Genomic DNA, 27802 nt, shown 5'->3' on the forward strand with positions numbered 1-27802 from the left:
AATATTAAAATCAATATTAGTATGTCTAGGATTGTGGTTACAAGTTTCCCTGTGTGTTTGATTGGAAATTGACTTATTAATTTGTGTTCAAATCTTTAGGAGTACAGAAAATACTTCATTTGATTAGCAAATAGTTTTTTGGTGTTTTCTTAAGGATGTGTTTCATTATTCTTAAATTAATTTCTCAGCACTGTCACACTAACACATAGGTAATGATTCAAATGGCAAATATCTTCCTTGACACGTTTATGATGGTGAGGTACATTAACACATGTTAACCTTCAAATACACATTATTTGTTGTTCATATTTTATTGCATTAGATCTATATCGAAATTTAAAGCTAATTATTGAAAAGGTTGTTAACACTTAGGGTATACCATCGTGAATAAGAGAATGGATAGGTTTTACATTGCTGCGGATTAAAAAAAAAAACTGGTCTGACCGGAATGTAGTTTTAGACCAGAACAATGTGACGACAACGGAAGTGATTTAAAATAAAGGTGAGAAGTGGACGTTGTTACATATAAAAGAGGACAATAACTAGGTGGAAATAAATACATTTTTATTTCAATCAGGAGAAGACCGATCTCGTCACTCAAGAAGTGTAGCATCTCGTCAGCCCAAAAACCTACTCGAACCACTCGCATCGGTCTACAGACGCTTCAGTGGCTTTTGTCTGCGTTCGGTGCTAAAGCAGCTGCCTTGTAGCGCCATCGCTTCCTTCCAACTGAGAGAAAAATAGCCTGGTCTCCATCCAGATTGATACGCTACAATAGCGACTGCACTCTGGGTTCCATGTGGACGGAAGGGAGTCACTGTCCGAAGTCGGCCCCAATTAAGAAATAAAATATATAATATATATATTTTAAAAAAACGTTTCTTCAAAATGTGTACGCCTTGCTGCATTTCCCAGGTAAGTGACAATAGCAAACGAACTAAACTTGTTTTTATCGTTGACTTTGACATTTGTCGGTAACCTACATTATAAGTGTTAACATGCCGCAATCATTTGCGTCTCCACGTCGGCTAGATTGTGGGTGAATTGTAACAGATGTTACGTTACTAAAGCTTTATTAAAACAGTTTTCATGTGAATCGTTGGTTCTGTTTTGAAACGTCCTTCACAATTCTTAGTGATGATGTGCTGTGACGTTGGGATGCTAACATATGCCGGTTAGTACAGTAGCTTGGATGGGTAGCAAAACAATTATGAAATTTAGCAGAACCGATTCAGCAACATTGCAGACATTTCTAAGCGTGTCGTTGCCTGTAGAAATCAATTGCTTTGATCTGTAAGCGGTTCTTTTGTTTATAACGGATGCGGCTGATCGGCGACATCTGGGAAAGTACGTTGTGTGGCTGGTTGAATGGTTTTGCGTAGTGTAATTCTGTCTACACAGGAAGAACGTCGACAAACGATAGATTTTTTTGGAATAAAGTAGCTTGCGTGTTAATGACTATATTGAAATTGTAGTAATATGGTTATTGTCCTCGTAGAGACATGACGTGATGGTTTGTTCTGATATAGGATAGTCTATGTCCAGCCTTCTGCTTTCTCATTACGTAATAGGTCCTGGTTCAGTTGAATAGAGGAGGTTTCAGTTGAGTATGGTCATTCTTATACTGCACTCTCACAAAATGGGATTTTGTCTGCTTTGAAACACGGGTCAAAACTAAACATGGTAGGTATAAACTACAATATTTCAATTATCTGTTTGCTCTTAACGGTATGCTATTGGTATATAAATGCGTTCAGTAATTGTATGGTTCTATTGTCTCACTAGATTGAATAGGTATTGGAATCCCAGCCCCAGTTTTATGTTATTTATTTATAATGTGCAGTACTCCTAGGAGGGTGTATTCACTTTGAATTATGTTCATAATGTGTCAAGTAATGCTTGAACCTGTTGGAAGGAACATACCATATTTGTAAAAAGCTATTTATGATTTAATTTAATAAAAACTGCATTTTCAGTTTTGTGACTGAAACATTGTTTGAAACATGGGATGCCTCTCCTGTGGTTTTCTCTTTCTAAAGTAAGGAGTTGGGGTGAATTAAAATGAAATTCGGTGTACTATGACCATAATTAAATTTAATAATATCCATCTCTTGTGAATTTCATAATAGCCTAATCATTCCATAAAGGGTGACCTGCAGGTCTTAGTGGCAGTATGCTTGCGGGTGGTCTTAATTTCCTGCTTTGACCCACTATGGCCTGTTGTTTGGATTAGCTTCAGTCTGGGAGCACAACACAAGCGGACCAGCTGTTCCAGTGTCCATGACGGGGGAGGGGTGGTGGTGTTCATTAGGGTCTCCAGGCACAGGAAATGGAGGAGGAAGTGACCTGTGCGTCATCATGGCATGCTGAATGGACTACACCTGCACAAGTCTTTTCATGGAGAGCTGAAATTAGACACTTTCCAGTCATTCCCACAGTGCTCTTGATTGACCTGACTTTAACTGTTTGGGCCAGTTTCACAGACACAGATTAAGCCAAGTCCTAGACTAAATTCAAAATTGAAACAAAACTCAATTTAGTCCAGGGTGTAGCTTTATCTGTGTCTTTGAAACTTGCCCTTTAGGTTTAGGAAATATTTTGGTTCTGAACAGCAGTAGTATTAAATCAAAAGGTAGTTTTAAAAGTATTTTTTTATACTTCCGCCTGATTTCATGTTATATGTGTACTGGGTGTTTATGACCTGTCAATTTGAATTTAATATAATTTTGGATTTTTTTACTTTGAAATACACCAAAGTACAGAATGACAGTAGTGATTGATAACATTTGGGCGTGATTACTTGCTGAATGGAAGATAGAACCTATTGAGCCACATTTTAGTGAAATGTGTGGCTGTTGTAGGTCTTCTGTGTTGAGATGAGATCATGAGGTACTATTTCAGTCCTATTGTGTTGTGAATAAAAGGGTCTAAAGACCGTGGGTTAGATCACATTTTCCTTCCTTTTCAATCGTGAGGCACTTCTGAGTGTTTAAAATGTGTAGGTGGGCTTCTTTGTGGTAAGAAAGTACCCCTTTTATTGCTGTAATACCCAATGGGCTTCTGAACATTCCATACTAGCTAATGTGCTTGGTTTTGCTGTGGGGTGTTTTAAGTTTACCCGGTCATAGCATTTGTGTGAAGCTCTAACCACTTTCTGGTAGTTTTTAATTGATAGGAGGGAAACAAAATGGACTCCCTTCGATTATTTTCATTCCAAATAACTTGCAGTAATGTTGTTCTCTTAATGCCATATGAAGCCCGAGGAGGAGGAAGACGCAGTTCAGTTTCACTTCTTTCTTTTAATGTGAATAGACATACTCCACCATGCCAGTGAGATGCATTTAGGCCAAATGCAGTCAACACTGTTTACCACTCTTTTGTCCTGTGAAATATCACACATTGTAGTGTGTCAAATTGAGACATGCGAGTGCTTTTACATAACAGGAAATGTCTATAGGACAAAGGTAAAACATGCATTATTTACATAAACAATTGTTTTTTACTGTGTTTGCTTCAAAATAGGCTTGTGAATGTAACCTATTGAAATGCCCCCAATGTCATCATGCAGGCTAGCCCCTGTACTAGCTAGGGTACCACACATGGTAGGCTAGCTCCTGTATTAACTAGGATACCCACATAGCAGGCTAGCTCCTGTACTATCTAGGATACCCACATGGCAGGCTAGCTCCTCTACTATCTAGGATACCAACATGGCAGGCTAGCGCCCCGACTAACTCAGATACCACAAACCATTAACACTGTTTTATAAAACTGACAGCATATAGTAACACTGTTTTCAAACGTGTTGGTCTAAATGTATGCTTTCTTTGTACAAGGCTGAAAATATTCTATGTGTAATGAGAGTGACAGTGAGTGTGAAGGCATCTTGGTACTGAAGGCAGAAGTGTTACTATAACCACAGAGTGTGGAAAGAAAAGGGGAATGCTACTTTTGGCTGAATAAACAAGCTGCAAAAAAACATAATTTGATGTGATACATTTTAAAACATCAGCTGTATTACATACACCATGCCACTTCTCAGTTTTGGCTATGAGGTTGGCATAGATCAGTACCTTTTTTTTTATTTTATAAAGATGATGCATCTCCCTTCATTTCAGTCGCTTCAAAATGGCTGTCATGTGTTCCTCAGCCCTGTATTTACACAACGCAGAAAGTTGTCACTCTTTGTGTTGAAAATAAACATCGACATGTTTTTGTGGTGCTTGGTGACTTTTAAGTTGAAATGTCGTGAAAATAGCGACAAGCTTTTAATTTTTTAGACTGTGGAGTAATCTCCTGTCTGAACTTCACAGTTATTTTAAATCTGTTTGTGTAGTGAACTGCAGGTCAGGGCTACACTAGAGCCGTTTCTCTTTGTAACAGTTTCTTGGTGAGTGAGGTCATTCAGCCTTGCTTTGATGCGATAAGTTGTAAAGACGTGCTGTTGAGCGTATTCCCTCCCTTTCAGTTGGACATACAGTACATTGTACGTTTTCCAAATGGCACTTGAAACGGCCTTGAATGAGTTCTGTTTGCCCGGCTTTCAGCTGCTTAACCAGATAAGCCGTCCCTCATTATCTTACTTTCTGTCCTTTCAACAGCCTTTCCTCTTCTTTTCCTGTTTTGTTTATCTTCAGTTTTTTTACCTAGTAGCATTCCTCTTCCTTTGCAGGCCCAACCTTGTACAAATGGGCCTTTGTGTTTCTCCTCTGGTGAAGGTGAGAAGTGTTTGAGCTTGGCAAATGCCGGTCTGCTTGTTCCCGCCCCCCACCTCTTGCTCCTGTTTCTGGTTTCCGCACACAGTCGTCTTCCAACACAAATTGAGTTTGTACTGTATAGTTCCGTCTCGGGCATCCAGGCTCTTTTCCGAACGGTAACAGAAGCACAAAGGCTGTAGATAAATCCAGTTGAAGGCCGGGTAATAAAACACCATCGGGCCCTGCTGGACACCCACACATGGCATTCCTTCAGCTGAGCTGCAGTCAGGACCAGGCAGATATATGACCCTTCACTTTATCCACCTTTTTGTAGAAATAACCGCTTGAAGCCTCTAGGAACAGTGGGTTGTTTCATGTTTGGGGCGTGACATAATATCAGCACTGTGGACATTAGAGATTTTTTTGGTGCATAGAGATTTTGTGAAAGATGTGTTGGCATTGCAGTGATTCTGTTAAAGATATGTTGGTATTGGAATGATTTTGTTGAAGATGTGTTGTCACTGAAGTGATTCTGTTTAAGATATGTTGGTATTGGAATGATTTTGTTGAAGATGTGTTGGCATTGAAGCAGCCAAAAGCCCTTTCTTGTGTTTGTTCAGTAGGACACAGGCTTCTGTGCCTGCATTCTACATGACCTATTTTACAGTGTCCTTCCTCCAACCAATTTTTTTTTGTTGTTTTTAATAATGCACGACTCGCAGCTGCATGAGGCCACATGGATTTTTAATGAGCCTAATTGTAACAGCCAAGGAAAAAAACAACCATTTTGGCTCCCCACCTGCCCGCCTGCGGACAAGTCAGAGAGGACGCCAGAAACACCTCGCAGGGACAGATCGCTGCTCAGCGGCTGAAGCACAGAACAGACGGTCCGAGTCAGAGCACGAGCATGAGCATCACACTGTGGCCCAAACCAGGGCGTGTGACCACAACAAGGCCAGAATCCCCCCCCTACCCCTACCCCTCTCCCCCTCCCCATACCCCACTCCCTCTCCCACACAAAGCAGAGAAATGTATGCATAAAAGACGAGGGACTCTTCTCCTACACACAGGGCGGCCGGAGAGCCTCAGCATTATGTGGGACAGTGGCCAGGGCATTGTGTTCTGGGCTGGGGGAGTCATTGTGTTGAGGGAGCGGGTCACACAAAGGGAGGTAGAGGGGGGTCAAAGGTCACCCTTTGTGGGGACCCGCTGTGTCACAGCTAGGGTGGGGGGCAGGGTGTCCGTGTAAATAGCAGGAGGGTTGGGGCAGCCGGCCATGCGTTACTAACGACGCGGCTAGCGTATGGCCTAGCGTAGCTCCTGTAGAGGAATGAGGTCGCGCTGTGGGATGAATGTGAGATGGAGGCAGGCCGGCCACCTGTCTGCGGAGGAGGGAGGGGCCGCTGCCTTTTCAGCGACCGTTGTTAGGGGATCATGGACGGTTGTCGGGGGAAACTGGTATTGTTCCAGTGTGCAGGGCTGGAGTGTCGGTTGGCAGTCAGTTGGTATGTGAAGACAGGCTGATTGGCTTTGTGTACTTGTATGTATGAATAGGCATTTAACAAGCTGTAAGAAATAATCAAAACTGTAGTTTGTAGGCCTTGATAATATGGCTGGCTGTTAATGAATAAAATAAACAAATTTGGTTGCAATAAAAGCAAAGGGACTAGAACTGCTAAATATCCAGTATTGAAAAAAAGATTTTCTGTCAATCACATGATGACATTTTAAGAAGTGCAGAACATTCTATTTGAGTTATTTTGTTATTTTTTAAATATGAATACTGCTGAATGCAGGGGAAGGTTGTGCTCTGATAAGTCATAGTCATATCTCTGTGCTCTGACCTAAAGCGGAACTGCATGTGTTTAGACTGGGTGTTCCACACCCAGTTCACAAAGCTTTCATCTGCGCACATCAGGAATTAAGCTGGAACATCACATTCTTTTACTCAATGTGGAAAAACCATGGTTCATGTTGAAGTAATTATAGACAGTGTGGTCTAAATGTAGTCACACCTTAAGTCGTGGGATTTCTCCATGTTTACAACACCAGTGTACATTTAGAAATGCTAGCCCTCATATGTTCAAATGGATACTTAGCTACCAGTTGTTTCAAAACCAGCCTGAGCTGGTCAAGCCATGACAAGCTGGGACCTGGTCTGAACTGGTCAACCAGCTAGCTAAACCACGTCAAGCTGGGACCTGGTCTGAATTGGGGGTTTTTTTAGCAGGGTTGCCATTCTCTGTCACTTTGGACAGTCTTTCTGAAGATTAGGAAACCCCCGTGTCATTTTGCAGTCCCTCAGCAGCTCGTCTCTGTTCAGTAATGCGCTCGTAACGTCAGTGTCGCTCAGAGGAGATGACTGGCCGCTGCAGGCAGCTCTCCCCCCTCACCCCGCACTGCACTGACCGCTCTGTTTAACCACAAAACGAGCGTGCTGTTGGGAGTATCTTTCTCCGCCTGTGTTGTTGACTGACCGGAACGGACAGGGAACGTCAGTCCAGGCGATGAGCCAGTCGCGGTCCCTGGAGTAGAGATCGCGGCTCTTCCCGCTAAACTAGTCCCTTCAGTGTTTGCGCCTCGAGTGGCAGGATGTGTTAATTATTCATACTCGTTTGGTAACGAGCTCTCTCTCTCCTCCTCCTTCCCTCTCTGTCTCCCAAGTTGAAATGTGCTTTATTTGCATGAAAAGTGAAAGTGTGTTGCAGAAGCAAACGTTAATGATAATAAGATAATAATGGTAATAATGTTTTTCTCTCTCAGCTGGCGTGCTGCTGTGGCTCGGCGGCTTGCTCTCTGTGCTGCGGCTGCTGCCCGAAGATCAAACAGTCCACCGGCACACGCTCCATGTACGCGCTCTACTTCCTGCTGGTCACCGTCATCTGTGTCATCATGATGTCTCCCACCGTGGAGCAGGTCATACGGGACAACGTGAGTACGCACACGCTACAGCCACACGCTACAGCCATGCTACAAGAACATGCTTCGCCACACTCTACAGCCATGCTACAAGAACATGCTTCGCCACACTCTACATGCACACGCTATGGCCATGCGCTACACACACACGGTATGGCCATGAGTTACACACACACACGCTATGGCCACACACTACAGCCATGCTACAAGAACAAGCTACGGCCACATGCTACAGCCATGTTACACGAACATTACGTTACAAGCACCCACTACACGCATACGCTACACACACACACGCTATCGCCACATGCTACGGCCACACTATATCATAGTTGGGAAGTGGGGAAGCTCCCTCAGACAAAGAACCGTGTTGCCCGGCAAAAAGTAGTTTGTCTATGTCAGGGATCATTAATCCCCACATTAATCCAAATCCAGCCCTGGTTTTATTTTCTCTCAGTGCTACTGATTTACCAGACTGTTTTCACACCTGACTCCCAGGTAAAGGGAGGGTGGAAAACCAGCAGTTGCTTATGCTTGTTCAATGGAATCACAGGGTTCTTTTTGGAGACATTTGTATAATCTGGTATAGCACTGGATTCTCATGTTATCAACTGGATGTTTATTTAGTTGTACAGAGGACAGAAGGAGCTGACGGTCTGGTTTGTCTGTGGAATCTGTGCCGTGACCTGCCACATCCTGTACTCCACAAAAAGGCACTATCGGGCAAAAACCCCCCCCCCAGGTGTGCCCTTTCGCCGATCTGAGGGTCTGGGGATTTTCATTTCCTCACTCTGTGTGAGCCAATCAGGGGAATAAAACGATAGACCTCAGGCTGTTGCTTCGAAAGCACCTCGAAAATGAGATTTGTAATTTGAGGCCAAACTCGGTAACGAGCCCTCCTGTGAAAACAACGTTGGGATGGGTGGAACGAGAATACCAGAGGGGAAAAAAGAAAGAAGTGAATGATATACTCAGAGGAATGGTGCTGTAGGGAGATACCTTAAGACAAACAGCAGGCCTGTTCTTGTTCTGTGAATTCCTGACTTCTCCCTGGCTGCAGACCTGATTCATCTCAAATGATGAACTCACCAACTGTCTCTTATGCAGGCCATTAACATAATAGACGGCCAAAAAACCTGGAACCGTTTGTTTTACATTTACCTTCCCCATGGCTTTTAGTTATTAACTATTTCCCACACACACACACACACACACACACACACACACACACACAGCCACACACAGTCACACAGTAAGGCCAATAGTAAAGGCCTTTATGGACAGTTCATCCTGGCTCTTCTTATTCTTGGTCTGATTTCTGTTTAATAAGAGGGAAATGGGAGTTCCAGGGCTTTCCCACAGACAGATCAGGATAACTGCAATATAGATCATGGACATAAGTGAGGAATGTATCATACGCAAATATGACTGATGACAATGTGTGTTAATCATGGTTTTATCAGTTTCGTTCCAGTAATTGCTTTCAAGTATGGATTTTGAGCATGTCCATAATCTGAAACAAATAAAAGTAAAACGATATTTTAAATCCAGGAATGTGATTGATAATGGCTTGATAACGATTATCAGCAACTAAAAATGTAATCTGCTGGGCCTCAGATTTAAGATGATCAAATATGTGATTTTTTTGGGACTAATGCGGTTCCTCTATTAACCCATTTTCTAATATCATTGTGGATAGTTTATTTCTGAAAACATTAATGTTTCTGCTCAGTTATGCAGTTCACACATAACACATCGTATTATGCAAATGGTTGTAATTGGAGGTTTTTAATTACTGTATTAATTTTGTTTCCATAAACAAATCAGAGTTTAATGAACTACTGCCACAGCCCTAGTGTGGGAGTGTGAAGCCACCTTGTCAGGTTAAAAGTAAATTAAGTAATTACATTCACTTTAGCAGCCCTCATCAGAAAAACATTTATTTGTGTTGCTTAACAAATAGGATCTCAGTGGGTATGTGTGATCCTGAGCTGTGGTGTGCCTTCAAAACCACGAAAAGGCGAATAAGAACAGCTGGAAATATGCTCAGAGGGAGACCCTGACGACGACTTTGTTTGCTTCAACTGTCAACGGTCAATCAGGCTGTGCAGTTTGTGGCAGCCACCAAGCTGTGACTGTTACATGTGACTGCTTCTCTTTCAGTCTTTAAATGTTTTTGCAGAGAATCGATCAAGCTGTGCTACCTTCTTTTAGTTTGTAAAGGAATGTCGATCATTCAATACTTTCACCTTATACCTTGGTATAGTTGAGCATTGAAGTCATCACTGTCAGTTTCAGATGCTTTTTTAATGTCTTTCCCATTAAAGTTGGCCTTGGAATGGGTTTCGTGTTTACTGTTACTGCTGTAATAAAGAAGTGAAGAGTTTTGGAGAGCTTGCGTTGTGCGGATGATTTGTTCATAGGGTGAAATAATTGAACCATTCAGGATGGCTGCGTCACCTGGCTGTTATAATGGGGAAAATTATAATTTGTATGTGGCTCATTTAGTAGACGCAATGGAATGTATGTCATGTGTATCGCAGTGCCAGGCTTCATTCATCAACTGAGTCTGTGATTTCCACGCTTCAAACCGTGTCTATCAGTTGTACTTGAGCCAATCAGAAAACATCATAACAGGTTCTGAGTGTACCCTTGGGAAAATATCTTGTGGAAGAAAGTGTCTGTGTGCTAAAATTAATAATATGTAGAACTTCTTTAGGTCAAGTATGGCCTCTGCTAATAGAGGATTTCTCTATTTTAATGAGTTCATATACTGGACTACGAGAATATGCCCAAGTCACAAGATCTTTGTTGCAACAGTGTTGCATCAGGCTTTAAGTATAAAAACTCTGTAGTGCGATCGATCGATTCCCTTCTTTATGCATTCAGTGTGAGAACCAGACAGAGAGGGTCGGGTCATGAAAGGAGTCTCACGCATACGTGTCTGAAATGGCAACTCAGGAGTAAGATGTAAACAGTCAGCATCTCTGCAGGGTTGGTTAATGATGATGGAAGGTTCTGCAGGGCTTTCTCAGTCAGTGAGTCAGTATGACTTCATTTGATATTCTGTTTGTCTGGTCTGGTTCAGTCAAAATGCCTTTTGTTGTACTGAATACCAAGGTACAGCACTATTTACAATATTTATCTAGATATTGCACTCTAGCACAGAAATCTGTATTGCAGCAGTATTGCATCAGCACGTGCTGACTGTCCTGCTGCAGTGTGAGGGAACCAGATAGAACCAGACAGAGTGAATCATAGATCCTTTCTGCTGTGAAGCAGTCGCTTCTGAGACCTGCTGTCAATTCACGGTTGTATTTTACTTGTTGTGGGACAGCCTGCAGCCTAGTGGTTAAGGTACATGACTGGGATCTGGAAGGATGGTGGTTCAAGCCCCGGTGTATCCACAATAAGTTATGCACAGCTGTTGGGCCCTCGAGCAAAGCCCATAACCCCATATTGCTCCAGGGAGGATTGTCCCATGCTTAGTCTATTTAACTGTAAGTTTGGAAAAGCATCAGCTAAATAACTGTAATGTGATATTAGGCCTAGTTCCTGCTAGCGGTCCTCACTAGTAAGAGATATGGATAGATCTCCTGTAGTTCTGTGTGGCCTGTCACATGGAAAATCCGCACAGGATTGTGGGAGAATGCATCACACAAGCACAGCGCTCGTTCCGCAAATGTGGGTGGCAAATCCGCAACTCAAGGCAATTAGTGAGCCCGAATTTGGGAGAATAAAAGGGGCAGTTTCGTTAAACAAAGTGACATTCCAGTGTAGTTGGAAAAGCAAAGACCCTCCCCGTGTGTCGCCATGCCAACCACACTTACCCCCAACACACCAGCGGCAGGCTTGGTGAGGTTTCTCCATTTGCTCCTGTCTGATTTCTGCACTAATCTCCTACAGAGAATCCGGCCCGCTGACCCATTCTGAAATCGCTTGAGCTTGACTGTTCTGGTGTAGACAAGCAATAAGACCTCTGTGGTCATTCAGAAAGGAATTGTTGCCGGCCAGCTTTGGTTGTGTAGCCCCGTGGGGTACATTCTCCACAGTTAGTTTACTTGGGTTTTGTCTGAAGCCTAAAATAAGTAAGAGCACTGATAGGCTCACTTCCCCTCTTTGTTTGTCGTCAAATGAATCGCAATAAAAATGCAAATGACCCCCTGTTGTTACACTTGAATCTGGTATTTTAATCAAAGGAAACCGCTCTGGTGCCAACAACTAAATGACCGTCTGTGACTGTATTTCAAACGCATGAATGTGTTCACTGTTGCCCAAGGTTAGGTCCTGCGATCTCACGTGCCACTCCTCACACAGTTAGTGACCCTGCTGCATTTCAATGCTGATGTTTTTGTTTTCTTCTTTTGTCTTTTGTTCGGGCTCCACAAGTGAAATCAGGTGTACAGTACCGTGATATAGTTGGCTTGCCTGAACAACACAATTGCTGGAGGACGCGGTCCTATTTGTGAGCTCATAGGGGGACATTGAGTTTACTAGACCTCTTTGAGATGAGTGTTGACCGTTTCAGAGTCCCAATTCTCATTTCAAAGCCTGTCTGCTATCAGCAGCTGCAAGAAGACCCATTGATGGACTGGCTTCAGCACAATGGCACTTGCATGTATGCTTGGTTGAGATAGGCATGTTTTTAGGAGATGTTGAGTTTAAAAGCTCTCTTTGACGTCTGAATGAGGCTTGTGTGAAGAATCACTCGCCTGTTTCCACGAACCTCAAGCCTCATGTCTGCCGTCTATTGTTTCCTGTTCTTTTGACTCGATCCGTCCATCTCGAGACAGAGAGGCGTCTTGAAATGAGGTTATGATTTATTCATTCGCCCCGCCTTTGTTTCACTCTTCCTGAAAAGCGAATCGAGGACCTCCGCTAGCCGCCTCTATGAAAGGGCCGTTGGTCTTGCTAACTGTTCCTTTTTTCAGCTTATTTCGGACCGTGAAAGTTTTTGTGGATACAATTAGCCATTTTCTCCCCAATCTAATAGCCTGTTAGCATTGGGAGAAGAAGAAAACACTGATCAAAGAACGTCTTGCTTTCTCCTTTCTTACCTAAGCATGGAGTTGTAAGTTTTAAAGGTTCACTGACCCGGCATAGTGGCGATGGTGTATCAATAGTCCCTCCATTTGCACAGCAAATTGAAACTACACAGCCTGGTGCCTGCGAACACAGAGCCAATGAATGAGGAGTGAAAACACTCTCCAGCCTAATCTGGCTAATGAATAGGGGATAATTCCACAGGAATGTATGGAAACATTAGCTGGAGAATGTGGTGTGGTCTTGCTATGCTAGCTAACACATTTTTTTTTATTTATGGTTTCTATGACGCAAGCTTATGCCATTTTACGTAAGTCAACACAAGCATTACTCATGACCACAAATCTACCAGGAGTGCAAATCTTTCAGCACATATGCTATATTACATCTGGAAGAATGAGCCGCAAAGCAGCCAGTGTATTTACTAAGTGGGGATTGATTGATTGGTGAACCTCTGAACAGACCTGGGTCAAATATATAGGCTAATCATTTTGAATTCAAATACTTTTTTATGCTTTACTGAGCTTGTCTGGTGTATTGGAACCTATTAAATACTCTCAAAAAATGCAAACCCCACCTTCTGGTCCTCCTTTGGTTGGTTCAGTAGCTCCAGGCAAGATGAAATCGAGCGCAACAAGCTATTTGAATTCAAAACAATTACACATTTGACCCAGGTCTGTTACAGAACTACATGCCTGTATATGATTTATAAAATGAAAAGCAAATTTTTTAGCATATGTAGTATTTCACTAGATGTAAACATGCAGTATTACCCGCCAGTGATCATGCGTACCTGTGGATTGATGCCCAGTTCTCTCTCTCTCTGTTCAGATCCCGTTCTACACGGAGATGTGTGACACGCTGAGCGCTGGGGAGAACTGCAGTACGCTGGTGGGCTATGCGGCCGTGTACAAGGTGTGCTTCGGCATGGCCTGCTTCTTCTTCCTCTTCTCCATCTTCACCTTCAGAGTGCGTGTTAGCACGGGCTGCCGAGCGGCTGTGCACAACGGGTATGTATGCCTCCGAACATCCCCTACAACGGGTATGTAGACCCTCCCCCCCACAACAGGTGTGTACTCCCCCAAACACTGCCCCACAACAGGTATATACCCCCCCAAACACCGCCCCACAACGGGTACGTAACAAACACCACCCCCACCCCGACACATTCAGAAGTTTACAGCAGTCAGAGTGCGATATGTCATGATGAATCATGTGGAAGGACCCCCAGCGGGCCTTTGAGCTGAGCAGATTGTAGGCCTACACCGGGACCTCCATTCCAGAGAGTGGGCACTTGGAAAGTTTCCCAGCTCCCGCCCATCCCCCCCCCCCCCCCCCCTCGGCCCCTGGCCTCTGCCCCCTCCCCCGCTTCTCCCTCCCTCCCTCCTCCTCTCCACCGGCCCTTATTACCCACCCACACCACCCGCCTGTGCTGAATGGCGGTATTAATGAAACGCTCCATCAAAAGGAATCCGCTGCTCACACACACACACACACACACGCACACGCTCTCACAGCTGAAGGAAGCTCTTCAGATCGCAGTAATTGGATCTTTGTGGTGTGTGCGGATGAAGTGGAGATGAGCGGTAGGCATATGACCGGATCTGGGATGGGTGGTCATAGGTCACAGCTAACAGAATTCCTGCTGCTCTCGGGAAAAGGACAATTTCTACAGCTGATGGTTTATCTTTAGCTTTCTCTGTTATACTGTTACTGTCACAACTTGATGTTGAAAATATGGGAAATATATCTGGTCAGGTCAGACAATGCTCAGTCAATTTACACTATTATAATACTTACTGAAATTATTGGAAGAAGTGAAGTAGTTTAGTTGTTGCCTGTATATAATTTATAAAATGAAAAGTACAGATTTGTATGTATTTGTCTTGAATATTATTACACTGAGTCACCTCAGCTAGTCATTGCTGGAGGGCTTATTTTAAAAGTTCATGCATATGGGCATGATGTTTATGCAAATAAGCATGTCCCTATGCCAGCATAATGACTATATTTCTTGCAATATTACTTGGCTTTTTGTGGTAGAAATATGTTTGCACTTTAACATATTTGTACCTTCACTCCAGTTCTCACCAAGTAGTTCTGGGTGTTTCTTCTATAATAACGTTTGTTGGTCCAACAAATGCACTGTATACAGTAAGCTTTAGGGCTATATTGCTGTTTATTTCTTTGTACAATTTAAGACAAGGTTAGAGTATGGACTGTTGAGATGTGCTTATAATATTTTTGGTCTCACAAGCCTGGTCTCTTCCTTAAAGCCACATTTTCAGTAAAAGATACTATTACATTTTCTGGAATAGTACTTTTATCATGTAGATGATTTATGGTGTAGACTGTTGTCCTCGTCCTAACTTAACTAATTTAAGCTTATTTCTTGGTTACATGCAGATTCTGGTTATTTAAATTCATTGTGCTACTTGGCTGCTGTGCTGGGGCATTCTTCCTCCCTAACCAGGAAATGTTCCTCGAAGGTAAGGACTGCTTTGTCCTCGTCGTTATACACCTCATAAACAGAAACGTTAAAGATGTTTATATGTGGCTTCCCAAGTGGCTCAGCCATAAAAGGCAATTTCCTGAAGTGCAGGCTAGGCTACAAGGCCTCAATCACTCACAAGAGCAAGCTAGGCCTTGTAGCCAAGTCTTCAACCACTCACAAGGGCAAGCTAGGCCTTGTAGCCTAGCCTTAAACCACTCACAACAGCAAGCAAAGCCTTGTAGCCTAGCCTTCAACCACTCACAAGGGCAAGCAAAGCCTTGTAGCCTAGCCTTCAACCACTCACAAGGGCAAGCAAAGCCTTGTAGCCTAGCCTTTAACCGTTCACAAGAGCAAGCTAAGCCTTGTAGCCTAGCCTTCAACCACTCACAAGAGCAAGCAATGCAGTTGGGTTTGTGATAAGAAGGGCTTAATTGGACCAGGGTTCCTGGATTTACTGATGTATACTTGTGGTGTGGAAAATGGTTATGCGCTCCAAGGCAACTGCAGTTCAAAGTGCCCTGGGTATGCACCGGAAAAACATCCAAAAAAAGGACTTCAAATTTATTATTTTCTCGGAAAATGAAACAAAAACATCGCCTATGGGGTCAAACAGTTTTACTCATTTCAAGATTTGCCAATGGGGGTAAGGTTATCAAGCAAATATTATCTACTTGAGAGAAAAATGACTTAAAAACGTCTTAAGGCACACATAAAAAATCCACACCCTTCCGCAAGACCCACTCAACAAGAGCAGCTCAGACCCCTGCAGGGTTGGGTTAGCTCAGCATTCGTTTCTGATTGAGGTCGATCTCGTCTTTTCTTCTCCCTGTCCCCTCTGGATTATGGAGTGTGCCACCGTAACTGAGATTTTCCCCCCTGTTCCTTTAAAGCTTCCTCTCTACTTTCATCTTCAGTGAGTTTGGGGGGGGTGGGCTTAAAGAACTGCCTTTGAGATGTAGGTGCGGCCTTTGCTCAAAATCCAATTTCCTGTTGCTTACATTCCAGGTTGAAGTCAGCAGTGTGAGGACACGTAATCATATTTGTGTTTCTGAACATTTGTCCTTGAAAGACATTCTCATACTGACACTAAAGGCTCTGCCATGCAGCACAGAGGGAATTATTTCATACGTTTGTGTTTCACTGCTTGGTTTAGGTGCTCTATAAGGAGAGAGAAGGTAGCTGCTCCAGAGAGAGAGAGAGAGAGAGAGGGAAAATGAGTATTTTTTCTTATCAGTTTAAAGTGATGAGTCAGTGTGTGGAGTTTCAGCGGTGGATAGATGAGTGTAGTCAGTGGCTCATCCACAGGGGAATTCTGACTTTGACTGGTATGTGTGTCATCTGTAGTGTGGGCCAGAGAGAGAGAGAGAGAGAGAGAGAGAGAGAGAGAGAGAGAGAGATGCAGAGGTCTGGGTGCACATCCACCCTGTAATCCTGCCCGTCTCTTACTCAGGAGTGGGAGGGGCCTGTGTGGTCACATGGCTCAGCTCTGTCCACTTTGGTTTCTTTTCCAAACTCAACCGAGTCATAGCAAGAGGCAGTTCTCTATCGAAATGAACAACCTGGTTTTTTTGTAAATTTGTCCAAGTATGACAGAGGACTCTGTACAATAGGGGCCTCTGTTTAGTTTGCAGTATCTTTTGAAGTACATGGTGGTGTACCGTATGTTTTAACCACTTTGATATACTGTATATGCACTCTCTTACCATGGCTTGGTTGGCCTTTACACAGGTAGAGGAACGGGTGGTTCTTCAGGGTGGTTTTGGGTCTAGAGAGAAGATTTAGAGCCATGTGCATGATGTGCAGTAAAGGGTGTGTTAGTTTCACAGTGTGAGAAAAGAAATGGAATGCAGAGTACTGGCCAGTTTTTTTTCACATTAGGAATATCCACCCAAAAACGGAGACATTTTAACTTGATATGTTGCTTGTGTGTGAAATGCTGAGGCAGGCATTATGTGAGGAATCTAGGAGTGCGAGTTAGGCTTATTTCAGCATTCTGTGCTGAATGTGTGGGCTGATTTTGGCTGCTCTAGATGTGTGTTGATTGGCTGCTTTGCATTATCATTTCATGGGTAGGCACATTTAATTTATCACTGATGAGTTCTGCTGTTGGTAGCACTGCCGCCTCACAGCAAGGAGGTCCTGGATTCGAATCCCCGTCAGCTGGGGCCTCTCTGTGCGGAGTTTGCATGTTCTCCCCGTGTCTGCGTGGGTTTCCTCCGGGTACTCCGGTTTCCTCCCACAGTCCAAAGACATGCAGGTTAGGCTGATTGGAGAGTCTAAATTGTCCGTAGGTATGAGTGTGTGAGTGAATGGTGTGTGTGCCCTGCGATGGACTGGCGACCTGTCCAGGGTGTATTCCTGCCTTTCGCCCAATGTATGCTGGGATAGGCTCCAGCCCCCCGCGACCCTGTTCAGGATAAGCGGGTTAAGATAATGGATGGATGGATGGAGTTCTGCTGCTGCCTTGCTTGAAATATTGTGAAAAAAATTTTACATTTATGTTTCTTAACATGTTTTTTCTGAAATGCTTAGTAACTGCTAGTAGTTGGTTCTAAGATTATATTGGCAGAGGACCTGTCAGTCAAAATTAGCTATATGATGTCAGTTTACATTAGCCTGCGGCTATCTAGTTTAAATGAATACTACTGTTCATGGGTAGCTTGATATGTTGAGTCTGAAGCTGGTATGTTCTATGACAAGATTTACTCCTGAACTGGTACAAATAGGCCTATCCCTATGTGTAGGCCAATGAGTGGACACATTGTTCAAGCATGCTGTTCAGAGGAAACCAAGCTCATACACACAGTCATTGTCCTGTAATGTAGTGTCAGTTCATGGGCTGTCAATGGTCAATGGTCCTGTAACCATAATGGTCCTGACTCACTGTGGCTATTAAAGATCCCGTGACCCTCATCACAAAGAGGGAGGGGGTTCCAGTGTCCAGTGTGGGAGCAACCCATTGATGGTGGTTGAGGCGAGTTTCTCCTTGTCACTGTAAACCGCTTTGAGTATGAGAAAAGCGCTATATGAATGCAGTGAGCTGTCTATTTATCTATCTCTATCCATCTCTCCATGTAACCACGCGCTCATTGTGTTGGCAGTGTGGCGGTACGTGGGCGCGGTCGGTGGGTTCATATTCCTGCTCATCCAGCTCATGCTCCTGGTGGAGTTCGCTCACCGATGGAACAAAAACTGGTAAGATCACATTCCTCACTGCACGTCTCAGTTTCACTGATTTATTTTCTTTTTTTAAATGTTGAAGTAAAAGATGACTGCTATTTTCACAAACCCAGTGAAAATTACAGGCTTCAGAGAAGTTGTTCCACCAAACAGACCAGGGCGGGGTCGGAAAAGCAGTTCCCCTCCTCCGCTCTCTCTCATGGCCCTAGCCTACGGGGGAGGAAACGCAGTCTGGGACTTCTCCATTGCAGTCCAAACAACTGGAATTCATTAAGCAACCAGTGGGAGACTGTAGAATCAACAGGCCAATATGTCTCCTCTCAGTAAAGTTACTGCACTGCTGCACAGGGCGGTCTACCTCCTGAATCCAATTACTTGGTTAACACTTGTGTAGCATTTTCCAGTCTCCTTTAAAATGTCTGTCTAGGCTCAGGCAGGGCAAAAGTCAGGTGAAGATCATAAGAGGTTCTCTGTGTAGTGTTTTCCAAACCCTGATTCAAGGGGCATGAGGAAAAATTATTTAAAAGTATGTGCCTGAACAGTCATAACACATCCAGGGTCTGGAGAGGAAGTCGGTATTTATTGGAACTCCGGTGTACTGCCAGGGTCTCCTCTCGGTTCTTCCAGTACAATGTAAAACTACACCAATCCGAGCCCAGGCGCACTCTACATCGCTCAGGAACATAATCATTAGCACGTTAGCCTGACGCACTCTACATCACTCAGGAGCATAATCATTAGTATTTTAGCCTAGCACACTCTGGATCGCTCGTGAACATAATCCGTAGCACATTAACCTGGCACACTCCGTCACTTGCAAGTGTAATTGTTAGCACGTTAGCCTGGTCTCCCTATTGCACACAAGCATAATCGTGAGCAAGTTTGAACCCAGCACACCATGTCACTCTCAAGCGTAATCATTAGCACGTTAGCTTGACATGTAATTATTAGCACGTTTGAGCCGGCAGAAATGAAACGGTCACATGCTGTTCTCTCGCTCTCCACATGTCAGCCTACATGCGTGGCCCTTCTACATCACCCCCCAGACAGCTCAGCTTGGGCGGTGCTGGTCTCCCATCTGCTCTGGAGTGCCGGCTTCACACGCCTTTATCCGGGGGATGAGTTCTGGAACGGGCCTCCAGTCCCGTTATTTACCCGGGGGAGGTGGGAACCCTGAACCCTGGCACCCCTCCCGCACTGAGACAGGGGATGCACACAGGCCACATGCTGTTTCCTCCCCGCAGACAGGAGAGGGAGGGCGGGGGAAGGCAAAGAACCAGACTGCCAAAACCAGTTTTCCACATAACATGTTGAAGTTAAACAAAATCCATAAATAACACCGATGGTTTATTAGTGTTTCTTTTTTCCCCGTTTGTTTGGCAAGAGGCAGGATGGAAAGAGAGGGAGCTCAGGCAGAGGTAATGCACAGCTATAGAGCCTGTCCAATCAAATGGCCCAAACGGAAGACATGCAGGCGCGAGCCATTGGCCAGGCTCTGTGATGACGCAGATGTTAGCGATGCCTGAACGAGCAGATCCTCTGCACTCCTCCAATGAGAATGTCCCAGCATGGACCTCAGTAATATCACTTGAATATGATTTTACAGTTTCTACACAATCACATGTACATAACCTCGAGTACCATCAAGGAAGAACCTTTAACAGGTTAGAACAGCAATATGAAGATGCTGGATGAAATATTGTTTGAAAAAAACTTCAGACTGGTGGTAATTTGGTTTTGAAATCTGGGGTAAACATCAGAATTGACAGAGAAGATTGTTTTCTGCAGGGCCTTCCGCGTTTGTTTAGCTGAGCAGTGAAGTATGACTCAGTTCTGTAGCCCTGTGGTCAGGGGCGTGCTGTACACAAACACAGATTGAGCTCAGGTTGAACAGCCAACAAAGGAAAGGGAAGTAAAAGAAACCATGCAGAACTGCATCTCTATTATGAGAGCTTTAGCTACTCTTCTCCATATTAGTAGGCATTGGAGGGAAATGCAGTGTTTAATATGGTTGCATGCTTTGCCTCTAGATTAGAAGATCAGTGTAGGCATCAGCAATGGAAGGAGTATGTTGTAAGATCTTACCTGTTTACTAATCTGTGTATGTAGATCTGTGAAAGTCAGTGTTTCTCTTTGAAATGAGTGTGTTCATATGCACAGCCTTTGGAATCATAACATCTCTGTACAAACTGAATTTGAGATAATTGTTGCTTTTTTGCCCACGAATGCCCTCGTACCATGATTGTAAAACTGGCAGGTTGAAAATATCCTATCCTATCAGAAGAAAATCTGTCTGGACCAATCTTCTTCTTCTTGCGTATGTCATCAGATCCTCAGCTCCGTTGCAGCAAGCCAGTCCAGCGTCTCGTCATCCAGGTTCATCAGGCCTAGGTCGCCATGTGGTGGGCGGTGTTTCGGGCAGCTGGTCATAATGTGTTCCACAGTCTGTAGGGGGTCTCCACATTCACAGTGGGCACTGTCCGTGAGGCCCCACCATTGCATTGCTTCACCGAAGCGTCCCACGCCTGTCCTCAGGCAGTTGAGGGTTGTCCACTGCTTACGGGGCAGGTGCTGACCAGGGACGTCTGTGGGATCCTCGATGTAGTTGTGAAGCCTAGATGGTTCTGCTGCTTTCCACTGTTCCCTCCACCTTGCCTTGACCCAGGACGCCTTGCTGATGTCAGCTGGTGTTGTACTGAGCAGTTCCTGGGCCTGTATCGCAAAGGGACGCCGGGACTTGAGGCGCTTGCGCTGCGGTCTCCCCGTGATGGTCTTCTGGACCAATCAAACACAAATGACCGGGCTTTGATTGTGCCTTGTACTGTGGCCTTGTGTCTCCCCAGGTCATCAGGCATTAACTACAGCAGGAAGTGGCACGTGGCGCTGGGCCTGGTCACCTTGCTGCTGTTCACGGTCGCTGTGGGGGCACTGGTGTTCATGAGCTGGTTCTACACCCACCCTGAGGCCTGCACCCTCAACAAGATCTTCCTGGCAGTCAACTCCAGCCTCTGCCTCATCGTGTCCCTGCTCGCCATCTCACCCTTCATCCAGAGACGTGAGTCCCTTTGCTAGGGCCTTCTGGGATAGGGTTAGGGGTTAGGAGGGCTATACTTCTCTTCCAGGTGTTCTCTGATAGGTCATGCTTTGATGTGTAAATAAAATATGTTTCAGAATTGGGACCTCCTCAGATATTGTTACTAACTGAATAACTCTGTGGAGTTTTCTTGGGTTTACCTTTATCTGAATACTGTTATACTCTGGAGTTGTTAGGTTTAGATTCAGCTGAAGGCTGTTATACTCTGTGGAGTTTTGTTAGGTTTAGATTCAGCTGAAGGCTGTTATACTCTATGGAGTTTTGTTAGGTTTAGTTTTAGCTCTGTGGAGTTTTGTTACTAATCCCTACAGGAAGACCGGAGTTCCACACCACAGGGTGGATTATAATTTCTTTGTAAATGTATCCCTGTACATTCCTGTGTCTTTCCATAGTGATGGTTGCTAACCTTCCGCTGTTAGTTTTTTTCTTTTTTGCCCTCTCGCTCTCTCTCCCTCCACATGTATCTCTATCCATTTCTGTACCTCCACTTCTCTTTTCCCCTTGTCCCTGCCCCCCTCCCTTCCCTCCCCATTTGGTTTCTATTTTCTCTCTTCTCTCAATGTCTCCGACTGTTTGTCCCTCGCTCTCGTTCCGCACCCTGACTCCACCCCGTCTCCCTGGCTCCTCCCTCTCCAGATCAGCCAAACTCAGGGCTGCTGCAGCCGGCTGTGATCAGTGTGTACGTCATGTACCTGACCTTCTCTGCGCTGTCCAGCAAGCCCAACGAGAGTGAGTCCCACACACACACTGTACCACACACACACACAATCTAACACACTGTACCACACACGTACCCTGTATCACACAAACTGCACCATACAAGCCTCTAAGATTAAAATGAGGCCACATTAGAGTTGATATAATCATATCCATATGGAGGTTGCCCCTCCTTAACCTGTCATTTCCCATCTCCCCCAGTGGTGGAGCACGATGGAGTTAACGCCACGGTCTGTGTGTTCCCCTTCAACTCCGGCTCTGAGAGCGACAACAATATCGTGACGGGCGTGGGCACGGTCATCCTGTTCGGCTGCCTGCTGTACTCCTGGTAGGGCTTGCCTCATTTCCTGTGTCACAATGAACCCTGGGTATAAAAAAATTGTCACACTTTACAATAAGCTTCATAAATTTCCATTGACTAATGTAGTTGTTAACATGAATTATTGATGGACAAATACATGAATTAAGCATGAAATCAACTTTTCGTTAGTTAATGCATTTATTAACAACTAACTCATGTATTTGTTACATGATATTTATACATTAGCAAACGTAGGATGAACTTATAATTAGTTGGCCATTGCAAATACATTAACTGACTTTTTTATTCCAATATGACAATATGACGCTAACTAATGTAGTTGTTAACATGAATTAATGATGTACAAATACATTAAAAGAGCTGTACAGATTAACTTCAGTCGTAGTTAGTTAACAACTACATTAGTTCATGCCAATTCATGGAACCTTATTGAAAAGAGTTACCAAAAAATACATTATTTAATTATAAACAGTATTTAAATGTGGAAAATGTTTGCCAATCCGTACCCTCAGTTTTACAAAGGCAAAGCAGACACACATTTTGAAACCGAGAGTACAGATTTCTGTGCATAAATTGTATTTTACCAATGGTGTCTAAGGGGAGCATCATCATCATCATTTCACGTGTTATTTTCTGTGTAAAAGTTTCCACCAGTTTCACCCTGCAATAAAGTTACAAGCAAACGTCAGCCTTAAACTCAAGCAAGTAATTCAGAGCGAGTTTAAATGACGGGTCCCGTTTGCCAAAATGGAATGTAAACATGTAATTTGGCGGTTATCACGGCCCTCATTTGGACATGTAAGGGGGGGCAGGGCGGTGGCGCTCGGAGACGGAGTGCAGATTAAAGAGCTCTTCGGCAGGCAGGGTGTGGTCACGTGTGCAGCACTGCGGCTGCTTCGCGTATTTAACGTAGTCTGTGCGTTACATTCGCTCTGGGCTGAAAAGAATCACACAGAATGTTCCGTGGTTTGCAGGGTGTTAGAGCAGTGGCGTGGAACACATTGAGTGGTTTCTCAGTGTTAAAATCTCCCTGACCTTTTGTTCGTAAGCCAGTTTCTGCGCCGTGCTGTGTTAAATCACCATTAAGCTCCCTTGTTATTGTGCAGACTGACTGGAGTGGGTTGCACATTTGTAGCCCATAGAAAAATTTGTAGCCCAGATTTCAATAGATTCTCATCGCTCTCTCAGCTCTGTATGTAAATCGGCTATTTACAGAATTACATATCTTGTGTGTGTGGGTGTGTGTGTGTTTCTGTAGTTTGACCTCTACCACGAGAAGGAGCTCAGCAGCATTGCGAGTGTGCAGGACAGCTATGCCAGAAAATGAGGTAACCGTGGTCACCGACCTGTCAATGGGTGGGGATTCCGGGTGGAATTGCACAGTACTGTGCTGTCTCACACAAACATGTTTTCCCCTGGTTACTGTGCTCGCTCACTCGAACATGCTTTGCTCCCGTTACTATGTGCTCTCACACAACTTTGGCTGTGATTTCATTACTGTACACACAAGCTGCTCTTACAGTCGGGAACGCCCCAGGGGCTGCCAAAGAAAACACACTGTGATATATGCCGAGTCTTACTTTATTTTCCTTATCCTTGATATATTGTATTGCTGTTGAACAGGTCTATTACTCCAGAGTAACAAAATATATAATCTTAAGTGTACATTAAAATCCATGAACAAAAATATGACCGGCCCTGCTCTGTCAACTGCCAATGAATTCATGGCCCCAGGGGCGAGATATTCAGGTCGTATTTAATGCAGTTCTAGAGATGTGTTCATGGGTGCGTACGCACATTAATTCTGAAAATCTGCTGTTTTCATAGCTCTGTGATTCAAATGTCATAGACGTGCAGAATTCCCTTAATTTAAAAATGGTAATAACCTGGTCAGCCATTTTGTAGATTGGAATGATCGGACACTCAGATAACCAGCTGTTCAGCCGGAGCAACCAGTACACACTCCGAGCACTCCCAGGGCGTAGTGCTCTGAATTTTCAAATGACCGGAGAACACTCAGAGTGTGTTCTGGCACTCTGAGAGCTAATAAACCAACACACGCCGTATTTAGTGCAGGTCTGGAGATAAGTTCATATTCAGTGCTGTTCTGGAGATGAGTTCATGTTTAATGCATTAATGTTTCTCCTACAGAGGGCCCGGTGCTGTTTCTGTTGTCCCGCAGACGATGGGGGTTAGTACTCGCTCTCACAATTTCCCCTTTGATAAAGACATCTCTGTACATAGCCTTCAGTACATTTGGAGGTTTTAGTTCAATTTGGAGGTAGTTTATGTTTAATATTGTTCAATCGCTACATAGATAAAAATTATTCTCTGATATACTATGAATTTCCTTTGTAGGAAAATTCCTTTGTAGCATTTACAGTGCAATTCATGATTTAAGTATTAAGTCGTATTTGGTGAATGAAAAACCAGAGTCAGTTTTTTTGGCAGCTGTCATGAAAAGTCTGGAATCTCTTTGTGAAATACCTTGTCTAGCCAAACGCTTCCAGACTCCCAAGATTAGAAACGAGAGAGATAACGGAGCCCTCTGGTGGGCAGAAGTGAGCACTGCGCGGTGCTGCCCGTGTGTTAACAGACGTGTGCTTTTGCAGATGATTATGACGATGATGAGAGGAAAGGTGGAGGTCAGAACGTGAAGTACGATGAGAGGGACGGAACGGTCTACAGCTATGCCTACTTCCACTTCATCTTCTTCCTGGGGTCGCTCTACGTCATGATGACGGTCACCAACTGGTTCCAGTGAGTGTGCCACACCGTGTCATTTCCTCCAGGGGTCCATACAGAAGCTACGGCTCCTAATTTCAGCGCTGCGCCTGTGTGTGCCAGCTTCCATTTCTGACTGATTTGTTGTGCATCAGCTGAAGGTTTTTGTTGTTCATGAGGCTGGATAGATAGATCATTGCATTTATATTGCCCTGTTCTCACACTCTAAGCTCTTTACAGTGATGAGGGGGAAACTTGTCTTAACCATCACCAATGTGTAGCATCCACCTGTGTGATGCAACGGCAGCCATTTTGCGACAGAATGCTCACCCCACATCAGCTGAGGCAGAGAGGGATATCTCCGACAGCGGTGGCAAGGAGGGTCGTTGCTGTTTTGGGATTTCATAGCAAATAACGCCTTCAGTAAAACTACTCAAGCTAATTGGCTAATAGAGCCGTGAACTTGCAAACACCCCGCCCTTCAGGAACACAGTCCCGTGAGTGAGAAGTTCTCAGATTATTACACCCAACCCAAACCTTCCTTTACTACTGTATGAACAAATATTTCTCCCAAAGTACAAATGTGTCCACTGGACATCGGCAGCTAGAGTGAAACATTCACACATCCCATGAGCAGCTAGAGTGAAACATTCACACATCCCATGATGTGCATCTAATAACACTGGGCTGTTTGTTCTCTCCGCAGCTACGACAACGCCAAGATCGAGAAGCTGCTGGACGGGAGCTGGTCGGTGTTCTGGATCAAGATGGCGTCATGTTGGGTGTGTCTGGTGCTGTACATGTGGACGCTGGTGGCTCCCATGGTCTGTCCAAAGAGGTTCGAGGCCTGAGGCCTGCTACCTGCGGAGGAAACGCTTCTGTTCTTTTCCCTTTCTTTTTATACGTTCTGAATTTAACCCAGCGTGTTTTGTTATTTTATATCTTTTTAAAAAAATATCTGTTGCGCATACTGGATAAGCTATTGTTGCCTGACAGGCTCGTTACTTCTTTTGTGTTTTTTAAAGGGGTGCTGTTACATTTTTCTGTTGTTTGTCGTCCATTTTGCCCTTTCCTGAGCCGTTTCGATTCTCGGGCTGGCTGGGCCGTGGGGACAGGAAGTGCTCAGGTTCACAGGTTCCGCCGCCAGCGGCTTTTCCGTAACATCACATCCTGTTTGTAGAAGAAGTATTCTATGCAACAGATGGTGTTGTATTTCGTTTTTTAAATCACAGCTTTTAGTTCCATATTCGTCTTCCGTGGAATATGTTTTTCTGTTTTATTTGGCTTTTGTTTGGACACACTAAAGTAATTTTTGTAGTATTTTTACATTTTGTATTTTTCCAAATGAAGTGGCTGACTCTTATGTAAATGTAAAATGTGTGGTCAGTTTGTATATTTTGTTAGTGGAGCTACAATCATTGTGGTTAAGGATGTGTACATCATCTCTGCCTGTGCGGTCATGATGCAGTTTTGGGGAAACAGAGTTCAGTGGCCTAATATCTCAGGATTTGTGCTTCAAAATGACCAAGAACAAGACTGTGCTTTATGTGTATGTGTGTTCAAAATAAAGTGTATTTATTACACAGAGTAAATGTGCACAAAACAGATTTGTTTCTATTTTCCATTTGTTCCCCCTTTCAAATATAATGTTTCCCGTACATGTGTGCGTCTTATCTTCCAGTTTAAGTGTTGAGCATCAGGTACAGAGTTCTAGTATCCTGAGCCCAGCATTTGAATGGAGTTAGTGTTGCAGAACATCTTTCTTTTTTTTTTTCTTACTGGTTTCTGACTGATATACATGTGCTAAGAAACATTTTGTAATGGATTTTAGATTTTACATCTAAAACATTTAACTAGTATTTATTTTGGGTGTTAATGATCTTCTCTGTAACCTGTGAGAAGATCCATATTTTTGGGTACTTATCTGGATGGTCATTTTGTTGATGAAGGAGCTCTGATTCTTTTGAAGTATTTGACAGGTGAGAGTCAAATCCAGTGAGAAATAGGACACAGGACCTTGTTTTTGCACTACACAGGGAAATGTGTATATGTGGCACTCCACTTGTGTAATAAAAGTTGCACTTTGCAGTCATAGTCAAAGTGTTCCAAAGTCACCTCATACACTAGACTAGTTGTAAGTTCTTTTCCTTGTCTGCCAACTGTGAAATAAAGATTTGTTCTGAATCCCGGTGCTGAGCAGAATACCCCTAGGGCATGGCTAGGGGACTGCTAAGCTTGCTTTTTATCTATGTTCATGGTTTTGCATTTAAACTCAGAATCAAGCCGCTTTGCTGATTGCTACTTCTGTTGCTAGAAATAGTCTATTCTCAATCTGGTGGTTCCATTAATGCTTTGGCACAGGGATGTCGAACTCCAGTCCTTGAGGGATGCAGTGTCTTCTGGTTTTTGCTGCATTTTTTCAGAATTGAATTTAAACCCTTTTGTTTCCTAAAGAGTCCCCACACTTTCTTCTCAAGGCCTTAATAGGCTGCCACAAATTTGTGGCTTAAAAGTAAGCCACAAATACCTGCAGACACTGCAGCCCCTCAAGGTGGTTAAAATAAAATGTAAATACTTTGCACTTTAATCTTGCATGTACTGTACAATTCCTC

General features: G+C 43.9%; 1 protein-coding gene across 2 annotated transcripts; it reads left to right on the forward strand.

Moving 5' to 3' along the window:
- Positions 1 to 486: 486 nt before the first annotated feature.
- Positions 487 to 26795, forward strand: serinc5 (serine incorporator 5). 2 transcript variants are annotated; one of them, XM_061261239.1, is made up of 12 exons: positions 487 to 915; positions 7461 to 7628; positions 13491 to 13669; positions 15066 to 15148; positions 18255 to 18348; positions 21177 to 21388; positions 22064 to 22156; positions 22346 to 22472; positions 23725 to 23794; positions 24618 to 24657; positions 25079 to 25226; positions 25897 to 26795. In XM_061261239.1, exons 1-12 carry the CDS (start codon positions 889 to 891, stop codon positions 26039 to 26041), a joined length of 1386 nt encoding a protein of 461 aa, XP_061117223.1. In that variant the 5' UTR covers positions 487 to 888; the 3' UTR covers positions 26042 to 26795. The 2 variants fall into 2 exon arrangements, with proteins under 2 accessions (XP_061117223.1, XP_061117224.1); XM_061261240.1 differs by lacking the exon at positions 487 to 915 and adding an exon at positions 1365 to 1683.
- The last annotated feature ends 1007 nt before the right edge of the window (positions 26796 to 27802 follow it).

The sequence above is a fragment of the Conger conger genome, chromosome 11 (assembly GCF_963514075.1).
Source record: "Conger conger chromosome 11, fConCon1.1, whole genome shotgun sequence".
Taxonomy (NCBI): domain Eukaryota; kingdom Metazoa; phylum Chordata; class Actinopteri; order Anguilliformes; family Congridae; genus Conger; species Conger conger.